Genomic DNA, 20902 nt, shown 5'->3' on the forward strand with positions numbered 1-20902 from the left:
TAGCAGCCTAAAACAACACACCTCCATTAACTCACAATTAATAATACTGACACAGCTATCATATAGGTCAGGAGACTGGGCATGGACTAACTGGATCCTCTTGCTCAGGGTCTTACAGGCTGCCCTCAAATATTAGCTGGGCTGCATTCTCATCTGGAGGCTCGACTGAGGAGGAATCCCCCTCCAAGCTCATTCAGGTTGCTGGAAGATTTTGTTTCCTAGCAGCTCAATTACTGAGGACCCTCAGCTTTCTGCTGGATGCCACCCTCAGGTTCCGGAGGAAGCCCTGGGTCCTAGAGGCCACCTCCGTTCCTTGTCACATGGGCTTCTCCAGCGTGGCCTTTTATCGTTCATGAAACTTCAAGGGGAGTCTCTATCTCCAGTCTGCTAATATGGCATAATCATGAGAGTGACATCCAGTCACCTTTTCCATGTTCTATTGTTAGAAGCAAGTCACAGGCTCTACCCACACTTAAGGCGATGGTATTACACAAAGATATGAACATCAGAAGGCAGGGAATTTGCGGGGATCACCTTGGGGTCCATCTGCCACATGGGATTTGTGAAAAACTGTAAAGAGTAACAAGAGTTCAAGGGGCTTAAGACACTCCTCTTTCCATTTAAATTTTAAGTCAAAGAAAGAAGAGATGCAAAGATAACTTGCCAGATCGGAGTCAAAGAACCAGCTTTATTAATTTCTGGACAAGCTCCCCAAAGTGGGGGACTTGAGAGGGCTAGACTGGAGAATAAGGTGGAGTTGCCCATCTTTCTCTCAAAGAAAAGATAGGCAGGCTCCAGGGGCAAGGCTGGCCAGATTTACCCTCCCAGACACACACAGGAAAGGTGGACCAGAAGGAGAGAATGGTGTGCTTTCCTATAGAAGGCGGATTAAATCAGAGCAAACACAAGAGTCAGCCCTTTTGCTCTTGAAAATATGGCCTGATAAATATTGGGCTCTCAATAATCAGTTGTGTTCCTCCTCTTTTCTTGAGGAGGAAGAAATAAGGGAGTAGGGAAAGAAGCCAGAAGTGACCTCTCCGGAGGTAAAGACGTGCCCTCAATAAACTGAAAAGGAATTTACAGTTATGTTGAAGCAGGAAGAAGAGCCAGGCCCACAGCTAGGTAATAACTCCTAACATGTGCAGTGGGATTTGTAGTCTCCTGAACACTTCCATGCTCACTGACCCACTGAATCTTGATAACAACAGTCAAGGCAGGGATTATCATGCCCATTTTAGAAATGAGGAAGCTGAAAGTCTGAGTGATCACATGATCACATGACCTCGCTGACCAGTTGCATGGCTGGTCCTTGAAGCCACATTTTCTGGTTCTCCATCTCGTCCCCCTTCCACTGTCTATCATGCTGGCCACAGGTTGAAGACAGTGCAGAGCAACTCAACCTCTCTCTCACTTACATCTGCTGTTATTCTTTATATCCACCTAAGAGAAAGTTTAGCAAAGACTTAATTTCATAGCTGGAGAACAGCTAGGTGCCGAACCAGCGTGGGTGCCCTCAGAATATGTCCCATCACATTTACCTTGCTTGTTACAGTTGGCCAGGGGTTGAGAAAATAACAGGTGTGCACGGTTCCCGTGCTTTAGCATCTAAGAGTGCTCCAACGGGGTGGTCCTTCACCTGTGGTTTTCTGTCCTCCTTGCAGAAAACCATCCAGGGAAGACTTGGTATCCTCCTGAGTTTCTGTTATCCTAGAGGATGGAGCCCTTCAAACCAGCCCTCCTTCCTCTATCTCGAGTGTTTGTCCTGCTGCAAGGCTCTTGTTCACAGACTGGAGGTCTGAAAGTACAACAGGAATGAAGCAGAGTGTGACCTGGGATCTTCTCAGAGACCCATTGCCCCAAATGAGGCATTTTTAGCAGGTTGCTCTAAGCCAGTTGGCCCCAATAACCCTGGGCAGGCCCTATGGGATGTTTTTTCCAACTTGGAAGCTCAGGTTAGTACCTGTGGTGGGGTGGCGGTTGGGGGTGATCACAAAGAGCTCATGTGTTTTCCTCGGGATACCTCTAGAACACCTGTTGAGTGACGTTTATGGACCTTTGGCTAGGATCTGACCTGAGGAGTAGAAAGAGGAGGAAGTGGCATCACATAGAAGGAGAAAGAAGTCTGTAGAGATATCTACATGATGTAGGGAAAGGGGGGTGCGCACGCTTGAACTTGTGAGTGCAGGTGTGCTGCCTGATTAAGCAAGAGTATACCTGGGTATGTTCACACTAGGGTGAGTGAGCATCCTTTTGTGTGTAGATCCTTGAAATTCAAGCAGGGTATATTCTGAGAACTTGACATTCCCAAATCCTCAAGTATCTTTATAGGACATTTCCCTCCTTAAATTAGTAGAGTGTGTACTTGGAAAAAAAAAGTATTTTGATGACCTCTTCAGATCTTTAAGGATTCCATTACTAAAGACCAGAGCCATTTATAAAATATTAAAATTAATTCTCCACTAAAATAAACTCCCCTCTCCATTGCCTTCTATCATTACTCAACCAGCATTCATGCAGAGTTGAAGCAAAGCTTCTAAGCTGAAAGGAGGTCATGATGAATGATAATGCCACGCTTCTATTAACTTTTGTGGCAAAGGGAAGACACTTTGCAGAACGTTTAAACCTTTCCTGTGCTTAGAGTCAGCCCATAGCCACACGACTGCCTCTGCCACCCAGTGCTTTATGGAAATGTTAATGGGGCTCCCAGCTGTATTCCAAGAGCATTTCCATGGAGAATCCTGGGTTCCCTGGGCAAATTCTCACAATACTCCACCGCCTTTTGAGCAGTCACCAAAGTATTCATTCCCACTCAGTGAGCAATTTTTGCCCTGGCTGAAGCACTTGCTGAAATGATTTCATAAATCTTTTCCTTGTTTTCAAACACTCACGAGTCAGAGCCACCGTCAGATTCCACATCCGCTCCTTAATTCACCCATGGCTTCTAGTTTCTAGCTAAAACCCATCACTTCCTTAGACTCCTCACTTACTTTTCACTTCCATTGCCACCTTGGGCGGTTGGCTTTATTTTGGGAAATGATTTTTCACAATAAAATAAAGATTTTCATCACTTCACAGGAATCGATGCATAAACCCAAGAAGAGAACCCCAGAGAACCGGAGATGTCCACTAGTCAGCCAGGTCTGCCCACTAGGCAAATGTCTCCCTCCTATGTGATTCAAATCTAAGCCTCGGTATCATTAGGAATGGTGTCCTGGGTCAGAGTTCTCTTTATGGAGACTGAGCCTTCAAGGATTTGCAGCCCTAAGGGCAGAAAACTTCTATGGCTGTGGTTTAGATGTGCAGGTGGGACCAAGGTTGGGCTGGAGCTGAGGTCTTGAAGGTTTCATGGCTAGTGGGCTAGCTGGAGTCTGGGGTCAGGATGAGAGATCCAAGGTCCAATTCAACGGACCAGGGACTCCCTGGGAGTTCAGGGACCCTCGTAGGTTTCCTATCCTATAAAATCCAGATCTTGAATCATTTCTTCCTGGAAGCCATCCCTGACCTCCCCCTGGCCTCTGCACAGCCGGATGGCTGCTTTCCTGAAGTTCATGCCGCTACTGCCATGCCTCGGCCATTGGGCCTGGGGCTCTGTGCTGGGCTTACCTGCTGGCTTCTCTCTGCGTCCCCCATGAGACTGTGAACCCCTGAAGGCCAGAATTCTCTTCCATCCTCCTCAGCCCAACCTTCATTTTGCTGCTTCTCGGCCCGTGGAGAGGATGCGCCCTTTTCATAATTCCCTGCACTCAGGACCAGCTTCAGGGGTGTAAGGTCTGTGTGGTCGCACAGGGCACCAGGGCCCCTTTGCGTGGTTTCATGCTCCACTGCTGCTATCTTGCAATTCATTTTTCTTTCGAATTTTATTTTATTTATTTTTTATACAGCAGGTTCTATTAGTTATCTATTTTATACATATTAGTGTATACATGTCAATCCCAATCTCCTAATTCATCTCCCCCCCCGCCACCTTCCCCGCTTGGTGTCCATGCGTTTGTTCTCTACATCTGGGTCTCTATTTCTGCCTTGCAAACTGGTTCATCTGTACCATTTTTCTAGATTCCACATATATGCGTTAATACATGATATTTGTTTTTCTCTTTCTGACTTACTTCACTCTGTATGACAGTCTCTAGGTCCATCCACGTCTCCATAAAGGACCCAATTTCGTTCCTTTTTATACCTGAGTAATAGTCCATTGTATATATGTACCACATCTTCTTTATCCATTCGTCTTTTGATGGGCATTTAGGTTGTTTCCATGAGCTGGCTATTGTAAATAGTGCTGCAATGAACATCGGGGTGCATGTGTCTTTTTTATTATTATTATTAAATACTTCTCTTTCCACTGTTTATTATTAATGTACAAAATATACAAAACCAAAAGAAAAAAGAAAATGCTCATCGTCAAATCCACTGTGGCTCTAACCCAAGACCATGCACAAAACCCAACCAATCCACTGTTTTCATAGAAAACAACTGTGCTGAGACAGGTGAAGGAGAGGGCTGGGAGAGGGCAGGGCATCTTATCGAATCCACCCAGGAAGGCACCTGGTGGGGATTCAGAGGTGGCTGACAGGGCAAGGGAGCTGGAGGCCTCACACCCACAAGGTTCCGGGGGGGCGCCAGGAGCGCGCTAACTCCCGGAGACAGTGCGTGTAGTGTGACTGGCATGCCCAGCACGCCGGGCTTCAGTTGATGAAAAGCTGGTCTCACTGAAGTGTTTTAATTTCCAGAATGAGCTGCAGGCAAGGGTGGACCACCACCCATGGCCTCACCTATGCCAGCTAAAACTTTTCACCGGATCCCGACCTGAATTTGCCATCATTGCACCTAGCAGACCCACGATGCAAACTTGGGTGTTCACGGAAGATTGCAACGTCTTACTTGAGAAAGGACTCAATGTAAAGCCTGTGTCAGGGGAGGAGTGGGGATGATGTGTTCCAGAGCTCAAATCCAGCCTGATTGAGTCCTCTCAGGGCAGTGGGATCCACAATGCCCCTTTTACCATCTCCCCACCCCACGAGGAAGCATGAACTTGGCTGGGATGATTTCATAAGTGCAGCTGATCCCATGTCAGAGTTCTGTGTGCATGTGGAGGACCCACAAGAGGAGAGTAGAGGTGTTCTCCAGGATAACCAACTTTAGGTTCTCAGGCATAAAGGGTAATACCGGAGAGGCGCTTGGCATAAAGGGCAAATCTCCTCAAAAAGTGAAGCCAAGTGGGTCTCCCCTTCAGCCGCCCAGGGTAAGGAATGTGTCCAGTCTCTCTCCTCCCCAGACTGGAGGAAAATATGTACATCAATGCACACCAGGCGTCAGAAAACCCCCAGGAGCCCAGGCAGGTGGGCACTGAGGGGGCCGGCGCCTCATCAGCTGGGGAAAGGGGAAAATGGGCCTCACAGAAGCCATAAAAGAGTGGAAGGAGCAAGGCTGCAGTCCACAGGGGTGTGGGCGGGGTGGGCAGGTGGTCCCTAGGGCAGGGAGTGCCCATTGACACCCGGGTGGTAGAAGGCACAGTTGTTCTCATAGCGGCAGTTACCCTTCATCATGAAATGTCGACAAACAGGGTGATTTGACATGTCTCCTCCATGGCTGTGGCCTCCATCATGCCGTCGGTGGCCCCCTCCGCCATGGCCAGGACCATCATGGCCACGGTGCTCATGAGGGGTGGCCCTTGATGGTCGTGGCCTCGGTGACCAGGGCCATCATGAGGCTGGTGGCCATGGGGCCCCCCATGTCCAGGGCCTTCATGGGGCTGATGTCCACCACCAGCACCCATTCCTCCACCAGGGCCTTCATGAGGACGATGGCCACTGCCACCACGCATGCCGCCGCCAGGACCTTCATGGGGGCGATGCCCACCGCCCATGCCACTGCCAGGGCCTTCATGGGGACGATGTCCACTGCCACTGCTCATGCCCCCACCGGGGCCCCCTTGTCCATTTGGAGGTCCTCTTCCAGAGCGACCTCCTCTGGCCCCTCGGAATGGAGGAGGAGGAGAAGGTGCTTCACTCCCGCCTCGGCCACCACAGCCTCTATGGTATGGCCCCGGACCTGGTCCCCCACGCATCGGACCACCCCGCATGGGGTCACCTGGGCCATCCCAGAAGGGATCAACCCCCAGGGAGGGGGTGGGGGACCCAGGAGACGTGGACCCACTGGCACACCAGGGCCCCCAGGGCCTCCGTGGGGACCTGGCATAGGTCCGCCAGGCCCAGGGGGGGAGTGCTGCATGCCCTTGGGACCCCCAGGGCCTCCCGGTGGGAGATCATTGGCTATGGGACCAGGGCCTAAGAGTCCATGAGGCACCAGCATCTGCTTGGTTTTGTCTGAATAGTCTGGTTGCTTCAGCAGTTCCTCTGAGGGATGAATGTTAGGGCTACCCAAGATGGAGGTGAGGATCTCCTGCACATCGATGCCTCCTCCTCCAGGACCCTGGGGGCTCTTCCCGGCACCCATGCTTCCCATAAGATTGGCCAGAACAGGAGGCAACTTGGAACTGCCTGACCCATTGGGTGAGCCACCGGTCCCCCCAGGCTCCAGGGTCTCAACATATGGGGTCTCATTCATGGAACATTCCTCATCTAGGGGGATGAGTTTTGGGGGGATAGGCTCATAGGGCTCGGGATCAGGCTCGTGAGGACTTTCCTGGTTCAGGAAGAGCTCCTGAAGGATCCCCTTCTCCCGCTCAGCCTGGATGTACCGCTCCTGGCTGTTGCTTCCAGGGGTGACAGGAGGCGAGGGCAGCACCAGGGGCTGGGGGCACACCCAGGGCACCTTCTCCTCCATGTTGTCGTGGCTCAGACTCCGGGCCGTCTCAAACGCGTGTCGGTCTGACAGTATCTCTCGCTTAGCTGCCTGGCCGAAGTCCTTGATCTTATTCACATTCACTCGTTCAGTTTCATCCAGTTCAAAATAGAAATACTCTCTCAGTTTGCCCTCCTCAGGCCAGGTCACAGTTTTCCTCTTCCTGCCTTTCCGGGTCAGCTGGCTAGGATCTCCGGGACTCTCCACTGGCTTTGCCTCCAGAGCTCCTGGCTCCAAAGGGGCAGTATCCATGAGCTCTGGGACTCCAACAGGGGGAACTGGGGTCCCTGGACGTTCTGTGTCCATAGCCTCAGAAGGAGGTGCTGGCTCTGGGGAAGAAGGTTTGGCTGTGCTCGGTTCTGTGCTCGTTTTCCCTTCAAATGGGCTTGGCATGGCCACTGTGGGTGATAGCACCTTCTTCTTCTTCTTAATTTTGATGCCTGGAACAGGGACTGAATTGAGCGCATCCGGAAAGCCCAGGCCCTCCATAGGCTGTGGCGGGATCATCTTCACTTTGATCTCTTTGGTGGCATTGGGTGTCGTGTTGAGTGGCTTGTATTTCTTCTCTGCAGGGAGCGCAGCATATCCTGGGGCAGCTGTGGAACTCTGACGCTTGAGGACGATGGGTTTAAGGTTGTACTTGTCAGAAACCACCACTGCACAGGCATTCTTCTTCACGGGCACCAAAGACGGGGTCTCCAGCTCTAGTCGGGTAGAGCGGAACTTGGCGTGACTGGGCGCCGTGGTTCGGAGGGACTTGGGCTTCTCCCTCTTCTTCTCCGGGGCCTCCTTAGCCCAAGTCTCAGTCTTCACCTCAGTCAACGGTCGCTCAGGAGGGGTGGTTCGACTCTTTCCCTCTTCTTTCCGTTTCTTCTTATCTTTCTCAGCAGGCTGGGTACTGCTCTGGGAGCGGATCACAGCCATCCAGTCGCTGACAAGGACTGAGGCCAATTTCCGGAGCTCTGCTTGAGATGGTCAACAGTGAGTGGTAGGTGCTGCAGGGTCAGTAGAATTTGCTGCAAGAGGGAAATGTTGTTGATTGTCTTTGAATATGTCAGCCAATTGTTAAGAAGCTTGTAACCACCAACATCAATAAACTTGACCAATATTTCTGGTGAACGGGTCTGCAGGAGAATGTTCAAGTAAGTGCATCGACTCACTCTCTTCCGTGCTTCCTTTATCAGACTGAAGATCTTCGAAATCCCATCCACACTCTTGACTTCCCCATCTCGGTTAAGGAAGCTATCCAGGCCCTTGAGAAGCTCTTTGGGGTCCATGGGACCCAAACCCATGATCGAGGTTTTTAATCCAATTTTTTTGCGACGTCAGCACCTTGGGCCTAGCGGGGGAGGGGGTTAAAATTTTGGAGAAAAAAAATAAAACAACCAACCAGGACCCAAAACTCAATTATTTGGGGGGCCTCCTTGGATCAAAAAGTCTCCTTAAAAAAAGTAAAGGCCAACTCAGTATTCATTTCCCCCCCCACCAACTCCATGTAGGGAGGGGGGTCGTAGAAAAAAAGTTCTGAGTGGATTAAAAAAAGTAAACTCTGGATGAGTGAATTTGGGTGCGTTTGGGAAGGGAGGGTGGTTGACTATTTTTGATGTTATGTGGTGACGGTCCTTCGGCCACAGATTTCAAGTCCCAGGCAGCGTGGGCTGGTGGGGTGGGCAAGATAGGTGGGAAGGGGCAGAAGACACAAGCGGTGGGCTGGAGGCTGCTGTTTTCCCTTCCCCCCTCTCTCAGGATCCTTTCAAGGGCTTAGATGTTGCTGTGGCTTGTTCCTTTTCTCCTCGAGGCCGGCCCGTCTATCTCCGAGAAAATTCAAACCTCTAAACGAACCCCAGAATCTGCATGTGTCTTTTTAAATTATGGTTTTTTCTGGGTATATGCCCAGTAGTGGGATTGCTAGATCATATGGTAATTCTATTTTTAGTTTTTTTAAGGAACCTCCATACTGTTCTCCATAGTGGCTGTATCAATTTACATTCCCAGCAACAGTGCAAAAGTTCCCTTTTCTCCACACCCTCTCCAGCATTTGTTGTTTGTAGATTTTCTGATGATGCCCATTCTAACTGGTGTGAGGTGATACTGGTTAGAAACTACACCTAATTGTAGTTTTTTTTTTAATTCATGCTCATGCCTAATTTGAAATTTTCTGCTATTTCTTTTTTCTCTTTTTCTTTTTTTGAAGATGTTGGAGGTAGGAATTTATTAATTTATTTTATATCTTTTTGCTGTGTTAGGTCTTCGTTTCTGTGCGAGGGCTTTCTCTAGTTGTGGCAGGCGGGGGCCACTCTTCATCGCGATGCACGGGCCTCTCACTATCGCAGGCTCTCTTGTTGTGGAGCACAGGCTCCAGACATGCAGGCTCAGTAGCTGTGGCTTACGGGCCTAGTTGCTCCACGGCATGTTGGATCCTCCCAGACCAGGGCTCGAACCCGTGTCCCCTGCATTAGCAGGAAGATTCTCAACCACTGCACCACCAGGGAAGCCCTCATTGTGGTTTTGATTTGTATTTCTTTAATATTTAGTGATGTTGAGCATCTTTTCATGTGCCTCTTGACCATCTGTATGTCTTCTTTAGAGAGATGTCTGTTTAGGTCTTCTGCCCATTTTTTGATTGGATTGTTTGTGTTTTTAATATTGAGCTGCATGAACTGTTTATATATTTTAGAGATTAATCCTTTGTCCGTTGATTCGTTTGCAAATATTTTCTCCCATTTGGAGGGTTGTCTTTTCATCTTGTTTATGGTTTCCTTTGCTGTGCAGAAGCTTTTAAGTTTCATTAGGTCCCATTTGTTTATTTTTGTTTTTATTTCCATTACTCTAGGAGGTGGGCCAAAAAAGATTTTGCTGTGATTTATGTCATAGAGTATTCTGCCTATGGTTTCCCCTAAGAGTTTTACAGTGTCTGGTCTTACATTTAGGTATTTAATCCACTTGGAGTTTATTTTTGTGTATGGTGTTAGAAAGTGTTCTAGTTTCATTCTTTTACATGTAGCTGTCCAGTTTTCCCAGCACCACTTATTGAAGAGACTGTCTTTTCTCCATTGTATATCCTTGCCTCCTTTGTCACACATTGGTTTACCATAGGTGCATGGGTTTATCTCTGGGCTTTCTATCCTCTTCCATTGATCTATATGTCTGTTTTTGTGCCAATACCATATTGTGTTGATTACTGTAGATTTGTAGTATAGTCTGAAGTCAGGGAGTCTGATTCCTCCAGCTCCGTTTTTTTCCCTCAAGGTTGCTTTGGCTGTCTCAAAAATTTTTAAGATTTTTTGTTCTAGTTCTGTAAAAAATGCCATTGGTAATCTGATAGGGATTGCATTGAATCTGTAGGTTGCTTTGGGTAGTATAGTCATTTTCACAATATTGATTCTTCCAATCCAAGAACATGGTATATCTCTCCATCTGTTTGTGTCATCTTTGGTTTTTTTCATCAGTGTCTTATAGTTTTCTGAGTACAGGTCTTTTACCTCCTTAGGTAGGTTTATTCCTAGGTATTTTATTCTTTTTGTTGCAATGGTGAATGGGATTGTTACCTTAATTTCTCTTTCTGATCTTGCATTCTTAGTGGATAGGAATGCAAGAGAATTCCATGCATTACTTTTGTATTCTGCAACTTTAACAAATTCATTGATGAGCACTAGTAGTTTTCTGGTGGCATTTTTAGGATTCTTTATGTATAGTTTCATGTCATCTGCAAACAATGACAGTGTTACTTCTTCTTTTCTAATTTGTATTCCTTTCCTTTCTTTTTCTTCTCTGATTGCTGTGGCTAGGACTTCCAAAACTATGTTGAATAATAGTGGCAATAGTGGACATGCTTGTCTTGTTCCTATTCTTAGAGGAAATGCTTTCAGTTTTTCACGATTGACAATGATGTTGGCTGTGGGTTTGTCATATATGGCCTTTATTATGTTGAGGTAGGTTCCCTCTATGCCTACTTTCTGAAAAGTTTTTTACTTTATTTTTTATTTATTTATTTTTTTAACATCTTTATTGGAGTGTAATTGCTTTACAATGGTGTGCTAGTTTCTGCTTTATAACAAAGTGAATCAGTTATACATATACGTATGTTCCCATATCTCTTCCCTCTTGCGTCTCCCTCCCTCCTACCCTCACTATTCCACCCCTCTAGGTGGTCACAAAGCACCGAGCTGATCTCCCTGTGCTATGCGGCTGCTTCCCACTAGCTATCTATTTTACATTTGGTAGTGTATATATGTCCATGCCTCTCTCTTACTTTGTCACAGCTTACCCTTCCCCCTCCCCATATCCTCAAGTCCATTCTCTAGTAGGTCTATGTGTTTATTCCCGTCTTGCCCCTAGGTACTTCATGACCTTTCTTTTTTTTTTTTTTCTGGAGAGTTTTTATCATAAATGGGTGTTAAATTTTGTCAGAAGATTTTTCTGCATCTATTGAGATGATCATATGGTTTTTATTCTTCAATTTATTAATATGGTGTATTACATTGATTGATTTGTGTATATTGAAGAATCCCTGCATCCCTGGGATAAATCCCACTTGATCATAGTGTATGGTCCTTTTAATGTGTTGCTGTATTCCGTTTGCTAGTATTTTGTTGAGGATTTTTGCATCTATTTCATTAGTTCTATTGGTCTGTAATTTTCTTTTTTTGTAGTATCTCTGCCTGGTTTTGATATCAGGGTGATGGTGGCCTCATAGAATGAGTTTGGGAGTATTCCTTCCTCTGAAAGTTTTTGGAAGAGTTTGAGAAGGATGGGTGTTAGCTCTTCTCTAAATGTTTGATAGAATTCACCTGTGAAGCCATCTGGTCCTGGGCTTTTGTTTGTTGGAAGATTTTTAATCACAGTTTCAATTTCATTACTTGTGATTATTCTGTTCATATTTTCTACTTCTTCCTGGTTCAGTCTTGGAAGGTTATACCTTTCTAAGAATTTGTCCATTTCTTCCAGGTTGTCCATTTTATTGGCATAGAGTTGCTTGTAGTAGTCTCTTATGATGCTTTGTATTTCTGCGGTGTCTGTTGCAACTTCTCTTTTTCCAGTTCTTATTTTATTGATTTGAGTCCTCCCTCTTTTTCTTGATGAGTCTGGCTAAAGGTGTATCAATTTTGTTTATCTTCTCAAATAACCAGCTTTTAGTTTTATTGATCTTTGCTATTGTTTTCTTTGTTTCTATTTCATTTATTTCTTCTCTGTTCTTCATGATTTCTTTCCTTCCACTAACTTTGGGTTTTGTTTGTTCTTCTATCTCTAGTTCCTTTAAGTGTAAGTTTAGAATATTTATTTGAGACTTTTCTTGTTTCTTGAGGTCGGATTACATTGCTATAAACTTCCCTCTCAGAACTGCTTTTGCTGCATCCCATAGGTTTTGAATTGTCTTTTTTTCATTGTCATTTGTCTCTAGGTATTTTTTGATTTCCCCTTTGATTTCTTCAGTGATCTCTTTGTTTTTTAGTGATGTATTGTTTAGTCTCCACGTGTTTGTGGTTTTTACATATTTTTCCCTGTAATTGATTTCCAATCTCATAACGTTGTGGTCAGAAAAGATACTTGATATGATTTCAGTTTTCTTAAATTTACCAAGGCTTCATTTGTGACCCAAGATGTGATTTATCCTGGAGAATTTTCCATGTGCACTTGAGAAGAAAGTGTAATCTGCTGTTTTTGGATGGAACGAAAATATAAATTTTAAATATCAATTAAATCTATCTGGTCTATTGTGTCATTTAAAGCTCATGTTTCTTTATTTTCTGTCTGGATGATCTGTCCATTGGTGTAAGTGAGGTGTTAAAGTCCCCCACTATTACTGTGTTACAGTCGATTTCCTCTTTTAGAGCTGTTAGCATTTGCCTTATGTATTGAGGTGCTCCTATGTTGGGTGCATAAATATTTATAATTGCTATATCTTCTTCTTGAATTGATCCCTTGATCATTATGTAGTGTCCTTCCTTGTCTCTTCTAACATTCTTTATTTTAAAGTCTATCTTATCTGATATGAGTATTGCTACTCCAGCTTTCTTTTGATTTCCATTTGCATGGAATATCTTTTTCCATCCCCTCACTTTCAGTCTGTATGTGTCCCTAGGTCTGAAGTGGGTTTCTTGTAGACAGCATATATATATGGGTCTTGTTTTTGTATCCATTCAGCAAGCCTGTGTCTTTTGGTTGGAGCATTTAATCCATTCACGTTCAAGGTAATTATCAATATGAATGTTCCTGTTAACATGTTCTTAATTGTCATGGGTTTGTTTTTTTAGGTGCTTTTCTTCTCTTGTATTTCCCAGTTAGACAAGTTCCTTTAGCACTTGTTTTAGAGCTGGTTTGGTGGTCCTGAATTCTCTTAGCTTTTGCTTGTCTGTAAAGCTTTTGATTTCTCCATCGAATCTGAATGAGATCCTTGCCGGCTAGAGTAATCTTGGTTGTAGGTTCTTCCCTTTCATCACTTTATGTATGTCATGCCACTCCCTTCTGGCTTGTAGAGTTTCTGCTGAGAAATCAGCTGTTAACCTTATGGGAGTTCCTCTGTGTGTTATTTGTCATTTTTCCCTTGCTGCTTTTAATAATTTTTCTTTGTCTTTAATTTTTGCCAGTTTGATTACTATGTATCTTGGCGTGTTTCTCCTTGGGTTTATCCTGCCTGGGACGTTCTGTTTTTCCTGGACTTTGGTGGCTATTTCCTTTCCCATGTTAGGGAAGTTTTCAACTATAATCTCTTCAAATATTTTCTGGGGTCCTTTCTCTCTCTCTTCTTCTGGGACCCCTATAATGTGAATGTTTGTGTGTCTTACGTTGTCCCAGAGGTCTCTTAGGCTGTCTGCATTTCTTTTCATTCTTTTTTCTTTATTCTGTTCTGTGGCAGTGAATTGCACCATTCTGTCTTCCAGTTCACTTATCCGTTCTTCTGCCTCAGTTATTCTGCTATTGATTCCTTCTAGTGTATTCTTCATTTCAGTTATTGTATTGTTCATCTCTGTTTGTTCTTTAATTCTTCTAGGTCTTTGTTAAACATTTCTTGCATCTTCTTGACCTTTGCCTTCATTCTCTTTCCGAGGTCCTGGATCATCTTCACTATCATTATTCTGAATTCCTTTTCTGGACGGTTGCCTGTCTCCACTTCATTTAGTTGTTTCTCTGGGGTTTTATCTTGTTCCTTCATCTGGTACATAGTCCTCTGCCTTTTCATTTTGTCTGTCTTTTTATGAATGTGGTTTTTGTTCCACAGGCTGCAGAATTGTGGTTCTTCTTGCTTCTGCTGTCTGCCCTCTGGTGGATGAAGCTATCTAAGAGGCTTTTGCAACCTTCCTGATGGGAGGGACTGGTGGTGGGTAGAGCTGGCTGTTGCTCTGGTGGGCAGAGCTCAGTAAAACTTTAATCTGTTTGCCTGCTGATGGGTGGGGCTGGGTTCCCTCCCTGTTGGTTGTTTGGCCTGGGCAACCCAGCACTGGAGCCTACCCCACTCTTTGGTGGGGCTAATGGCAGACTCTGGGAGGGCTCACTCCAAGGAGTACTTCCCAGAACGTCTGCTGCCAGTGTCCTTGTCCCCACGGTGAGCCACAGCCACCCCCCACCTCTGCAGGAGACCCTCCAACACTAGCAGGTGGGTCTGGTTCAGTCTCCTATGGGGTCACTGCTCTTTCCCCTGGATTCTGATGCGCACAGTACTCTGTGTGTGCCCTCCAAGGGTGGAATCTGTGTTTCCCCCAGTCCTGTCAAAGTCCTGCAATCGAATCCCACTAGGCTTCAAAGTCTGATTCTCTAGGAATTCCTCCTTCCATTGCCAGACCTCCAGGTTGGGAAGCCTGACATGGGGCTCAGAACCTTCAGTCCAGTGGGTGGACTTCTGTGGTATAAGTGTTCTCCAGTTTGTGAGTCACCCACCCAGTGGTTATGGGATTTGACTTTATTGTGATTGCACCCCTCCTACCTTCTCCTTGCAGCTTCTCCTTTGTCTTTGGATGTGGAGTATCTTTTTTGGTGAGTTCCAGTGTCTTCCTGTCGATGATTGTTCAGCAGTTAGTTGTGACTCTGGTGCTCTCGCAAGAGGGAGTGAGCACACGTCCTTCTACTCCGTCATCTTGAACCAGTCTTCTATCTTGCAGTTCTTAACCATGCTTTGAACAAGGGGCTCTGTATTTTGCACTGGGCTTTGCACATTATGTAGCTGTTTGTGCATGCGTAATACACTGGTGACCAGGCAGTGGTTTTGGAGGGTTGGTATGCCTAGACATTAGATGAGAATCCCTAAGGGCAGGGACCACAGTTATCCAGCATTTTCTGACAGCACCGAGCATCGGCCTAGGCACAGGGGCATCCATCCAATGGCCTTTACCCACTGGCCTTGGCTGGGGCAATTTGAAAATAAGGAGAGCGTTCCCGGCACCCAAGGAGACTCTTTAATGAGAACCCTGGACCTACTCCTGAAGGTCATGTGTTTAGGGCACTAAGCATGGAAGGCATTTGTCCTCTGGCATTATTTCAAAGCCAAATGGCAGTAAAGCCAGGGATGCTGGGCTCTGATGAGGCCTCACAAATCAGGTAGGATGCAAAACCATAGGCCTTTTTATCAGGCCTCGTCCCAAGAGGACTTGTAGGGGAAGCGGGGAACATGGGGACTGAGCTTCATGGTCAAGGGGGAGAGGATGAGTGGGGAGAAGAATTCTAATTCCATCCTGGGTGACTTTGATTCAAGCCTATGAGATTTACCAAGCAGTTGCTTGCTAAATAGAGGTGACCAAGGGGGACAGAGGCAGCGCAGGTGGAAGTGTTAGGAGTGTCGCTGTTTTCTAAATGAGGAAACGGATCCCAGAGAGATCTGATAACCTGTTCGTGGTCATCCAACTTGTTAGGGGCAAAGCGAGGTTGTAACCCAGACCTATCTCATGCCGCAACTCACTGCCCCTCCCCTGTTCTACATCAGTGGCCTCTGGGGTCCAGAGGAGGGGCTTTCATATGAGGGGAAAGGGTCGTACGTCAGTCCCCCTGGGCAGGGCCAGAGGAGAGAGGAGGCCTTGGGTCCCCATCCTCAGGAATAGAAACAGAAAAGCAGAAGTCTTGGTGGGAGTGGGAGGTGTGAGTCCCAGAATTATCTCAAAAAGCCTCAGCACCTTGAGGATTCTAGAACCTTTGTCATTGCGCCACTCCAGTTGCTTAATTTTCCATCCAGCAGACGTTTCCAGAGAGCCCGACACATGCCAGGCAAGTTTTACTAGGCACCAGAAGTGTAGAAATTAAAAGATAAATTGCAAATATTTATGCGGTGCCGAGCTGCAGATGTGCCATGCAGTGGGAAAACACGCAGCAGTGGATGGTAGGTGTTCCGAGGAGGCGTGCTCAGAGCAGGGCTGCCAGACCCAGCCTGCGCGCAGTCAGGGGAAATGTGTCAGCCAGGTGAGCGCTGATCACACACAAGGCAATGGCATTTAGAAGGCTGAACAAGAGTTTTCCAGGGTAAGGAGGATGGAGGATGCCAGGGAAGGTGGTCCAGGCAAAATGCGCAGCTCCAAGGTCAAAGGCACAGAGGATGGAGAGACCAGCGTCTGAACGGGAACATCTTGGTGGTCCGTCGCCTACAGCTTGGGGTTGTAAAGCAAAGAACATAGGAGAGGCCACAGAGGCAGGACACAGGCCCTGCGGAGAGTTTGGCCTTTATCTTGAAGGTCTCCTTGAGGATAAGGGAAAAGTTCATCAAGTGATGACACTACCCTTTCCCACATGTGGCTCTCCCTCTCCCGGGAAGGCTTGGGTGCAGCACAGATTATTGGGCGAGAGACTCGATAAAGGGTGTTAAGGAAGAGAGTGATGTGGTCAGGGATGCATTTGAGAGATCACTCTGGGAGCCACAGTGAGGAAGGCAGGAGGGCGGGATCTGGACTCTCACCCTGTGACAGCAGGATCTGGGCTCTCAGGTGGGTGGTGCCTGCCCTTTCTTCCTTCCTTCACTTATTCATTCATTCAGCGGATATTTACTGAGGGCCAGCTATGTGCCCGGCACTGCTCTAGCGCTCAGAATAGGAAGGAACGAATCAGAAACCTCTTCCCCAAGGAGCTTACTTCTAGAGAATATAAACAATCAAGTTAAATGACTACAGAATGTGTTAGATGAGGAGAGGTGGGGCGAGGTGTGGGGCTTGCGATTTTAAATAGGATGGTCAGGAAAGAGCTCACAGAAAAGCTGACATTTGAGGAAACAGCTGTTGGAGGTGAGAAAGTGAACCTTCTGATCTTTGGGAGGAAGATGGTTCCAGGCAGAAGAAACTGCAAGTGCAAAGGCCCTGAGGCAGGAGCGGGGGGTGGGAGTAGAGCAGTAGAGAGGAGGGCAGACGAGGAAGAGTTTGTGTGGGACCTTGCAGGCCTTCCCAAGGACTTCAGCATTTACTCTGAGAAGGGAAGCTGTTGGAGCATTCGAGCAGAGGAGCGGTAATAAATTTATTACTGCAGGGCTGTTTGTAAATCAGATGTTTGTCAAGTGAATCCAGCTTAAAAACCCCCTACGAGAACCCGGGCTGACCTAACGGTCCTTGCTTGGAGGTGGCTGGTTCCCACAGAGCAGGTGCATTTGCAGAGTCCTGCTTTTACCAAATTAAATCTTTATGTCCCCGCCCCCTGCAACCCTTCTGGGAGAGAGAACCAGACCCTCAAATAGCAATACTGCCCAGTTATAGCACTCGCTCTTCCGTGCCCCGGGGACTGCTTCTAGGCAGATCAGCTCACCCTCATTATAAGTGGATGAAGCTAGGAGTAAGACAGAAATAAAGACACAGACCTACTAGAGAACGGACTTGAGGATATGGCGAGGGGGAAGGGTAAGCTGTGACAAAGCGAGAGAGTGGCATGGACATATATACACTACCAAACCTAAAATAGATAGCTAGTGGGAAGCAGCCGTGTAGCACAGGGAGATCAGTTTGGTGCTTTGTGACCACCTAGAGGGGTGGGATAGGGAGGGTGGGAGGGAGCGAGATGCAAGAGGGAAGAGAGATGGGAACATATGTATACGTATAACTGATTCACTTTGTTATAAAGCAGAAACTGGCACACCATTGTAAAGCAATTACACTCCAATAAAGATGTTAAAAAAAAAAAAAAGTGGATGAAGCCTTCAAGGAGGGGAGGAAATATGCAAAGAAGTTGGGAATCATGAGAGTGAGTCTTGGGCCCTGCAGGCAGAGCTCCTGAACATTCTCCCTCTAGCTGAGCCCGCATGCACTTGCTGAATGCTCTCCATCCCAGCCTAAACAGCTGCGTACCATTTATTGGGCACTTACTATGTGCCAGGATCTGTGATACGTACTTTACATGATCTATCTCATTTAATTCTTTCAACACCCCTGAGTCTTAATAACTCTCACTTCACAGATGAGGCACCTGAGGATGAGAGAGGTGCAGTAGATTTCACAAAGTCACACAGCTCAGCTGGAGCCTGGGTCTGTCTGACTCCAGAAGCCTGCTTGGAGCCACTTGTCCCAACTGTCACTGAAACATTGGCGGCCACTGCTTTCCAAACAGAGGAGGGCATACCAGGCCAGGAGACCCGATTCCCAGTGAGCACAGCCGTCCAGCCCTCCACAGCATAATGGGACATCGGTGGCAGGCTGTGGGGAAGGGGCGGGGTTGGGGGCCAGGCTGGGCTTGAACTGGGGGAAGGGGCCAAGCCGCTGATCGTAATGAGGGTGCGCAGCAACATAACTGCAGAGCCCCAAACATCCCCTGACCTATCTGCAGGGGTCTGATCCAGTGGGTGAGACCAGGCAGAGGGGCGCTGCAAGCCAGAGAGTTCTGGGTACTCTGTCTTTTGAAAGTAGGACTCCAGCTGGCCAGCAAGGAGTTGGCAGACAGTGATGCTCTCTGTCACATTGATGGGCTGGATTTAGTTCAAGGTCCAGTGCTAGCTGGGAATGGGAGAGAAGGACAGGAGATGGAGACGGAAACTCTGACCCAGGCTTGTCTGAGCCAACACAGAGATCAGAGAAAGGATGAGCGACATGGCCCACTCCAGACCCTGTCCCCCCTGGGCATGCGCCCTGGAGCACTGCCTCCCAATATCTTACTAATTCCAGAGTCGCCTTCAAACCAGATTTGTCCCCAATCTGGGGGCGACTTCTAAACACCTATGCGTAGATTCTGCAAAACACCAAGAAAGAACTGGAAAACTCTCATTCTCCGGAAAGATTGTTAGCTGGGAGAGGAAGCGTCTGATTCTCGAGCTCAGAGCGGTTGGCAGATAAGTTTCCATTTCCGTGCGAAGTGATTGTGGCCCCCGGGCTCCCCCAGCACCCGGTGCAGGCTTCTGCTCCAGCCCCCGCTCGTCTTCCTGTAATTATTTGCTTATACATCTGTCTCCCCGACAAGGCCACGAGCCCCTGGAAGGCGGGGTCTGAGTCTGATCCATCGCCCTGTCCCTGATGCCTGGAACAGGCTGCTCCATAGAGTTCTAAAATAAATTAGTGAATAATTAGGAAGAAGCGGCTGCCGGAGAGCTCCAAGGTTCCGAGCCAGTGGTCTGATAACGTCTGTGCGAGTGCAACGGGCTCCTGTGCGTTTTGTGTGCTGAATAATTGAGTGAGGGATGCCGGAGGCAGAGCAGGTGTGAGATTTCTCGGACCTGACAGATGAAAGACAGTTTCAGTACACAGGAGGCGGGGGTGAGGTCGAGACCCCTCCTGGGGCTTCATCAGGAGGAAAGGGTAGGGTGAGGGGCACAGCTTCAGATGGAGGAAGTGGACAGGAGATGCTGGTGCTGGGAGCGCCAGGGACCACAGAAGGGGGCAGGGGCAAGGTAGGTGGACCCTGAGACCCAGAGGGCTGCCGTCTTATGGTGACCAGTATTTGGAGAGGGGCTGGAAGTCCAGGTAGAAGATAAGACTTCATTAATTCATTCAACTTGTGTCCTCGGCACTAGGACCCAGCAGTGAAAAGATGGTCGCTGCCCTTATGAAGGTTGACTTCTAGTCTGGATTCAGGTCAACAGGTAAATAATTGAATTTCAGAGTGGAATAAACAGTGCACAGAAACAGGGCCAGGGAAAGAGAGCGGTGAGTTGAATTATTGTGGACGGACCAGTCCAAGAGGGCTTCTTCGAGGAGCTGACGCTTGAGCAGACACCTGAGTGATGCCAGTGCACCTGCTTTGGTGGCTCTGAGTTTGGCACGTTTGAGGAGCTGCCAGAAGGCCTCAGTGGCAGGAGACAGGGGCTCAGTGGGGAGGGAGGGGGCACGTGACCAACTGTGCTGCTGTGTCCTGACCCAGGCTTTCCCGGGACATGGGGCTTTCTGTACTAAACCTGGTCCCAGGCAAACTGGGACTGAGCTGGTCACCTAGAGGTGGGACAGGAAACCAGAGAGGAGGGTGGGGGCTGGAACATGCAAGGCTGCTGCCTCTGAGGCCACGCTGAGGGGTTTGGGTTTTATTCTGCGTTTGAGGGGAATGGAAGACAGCAACTCCTTTTTGATGTAACAAGTACCGCTGAGTGCGTCCTCTGCGCCCCGGGCTGCTCTGAACAGTGAGCGGGGGTGGGGTGCACGTAGTCCTGCCTTCGCGGATTTGGGGCTTTTGTGGTCTCTCACACTGGCAGTGAAGTCACTGTCGCCACACGTTTTCTCTTTGGCATTTTCCAGCTAAGCTTGAGATAAACAAAGGAAAACGTCTGTAGCGATCAGAGTAGGTGCTTTCCTTTCCCATCCAGATCACCGGGACGCTATTTCCAGACATCATTTCATTGTTACAGAGAAGGAAGAGCATGTTATCTGATTTCACGCTGCAGCCCAGGTCACCTGAAAATCAAATCCAGGCTCACTTTGCACACCTGAGTTGGAAGGGCACAGGGCAGCTGGGAGGTGGAGATAAGGGGACAGTTTCAGCGCAGGCTGGTGAGGGCCGTGGTGGCTGTGTGAGTGGGGAGCTGTCACACCAGCAACAGCGAACGTCTACTAAACACCGACTGTGTCTGCTTCCCGTTGCCATGTCACAAATTGGCACAAACAGAGCCACTTAGAACACAGTTGTCATCTCACAGTTTCCTGGGTCAGACGTTTGGGCATGGCTCCAGTGGCTTCTCTATTCAGGGTCTCACAAAGCTGGAAGCTAGGTGTCTGCTGAGGCCGGG

At 47.7% G+C, this 20902-nt stretch overlaps 2 protein-coding genes across 2 annotated transcripts in view; one reads left to right on the forward strand and one right to left on the reverse strand.

Moving 5' to 3' along the window:
• CSMD2 (CUB and Sushi multiple domains 2) overlaps window positions 1-20902 on the forward strand; it is a gene marked incomplete at both ends in the record, with an annotated part of 666759 nt that overhangs the window by 185868 nt on the left and 459989 nt on the right.
• On the reverse strand, window positions 5469-8096 carry LOC309824915 (serine/threonine-protein phosphatase 1 regulatory subunit 10-like; the record flags this gene model as incomplete). Its single annotated transcript, XM_082658219.1, is given in 4 exon segments — window positions 5469-5665; window positions 5668-6120; window positions 6123-7769; window positions 7772-8096. Coding segments are annotated over 4 exon segments (2622 nt in total).

This window comes from Grampus griseus (genome assembly GCF_964374135.1).
Source record: "Grampus griseus genome assembly, chromosome: 1".
NCBI lineage: Eukaryota > Metazoa > Chordata > Mammalia > Artiodactyla > Delphinidae > Grampus > Grampus griseus.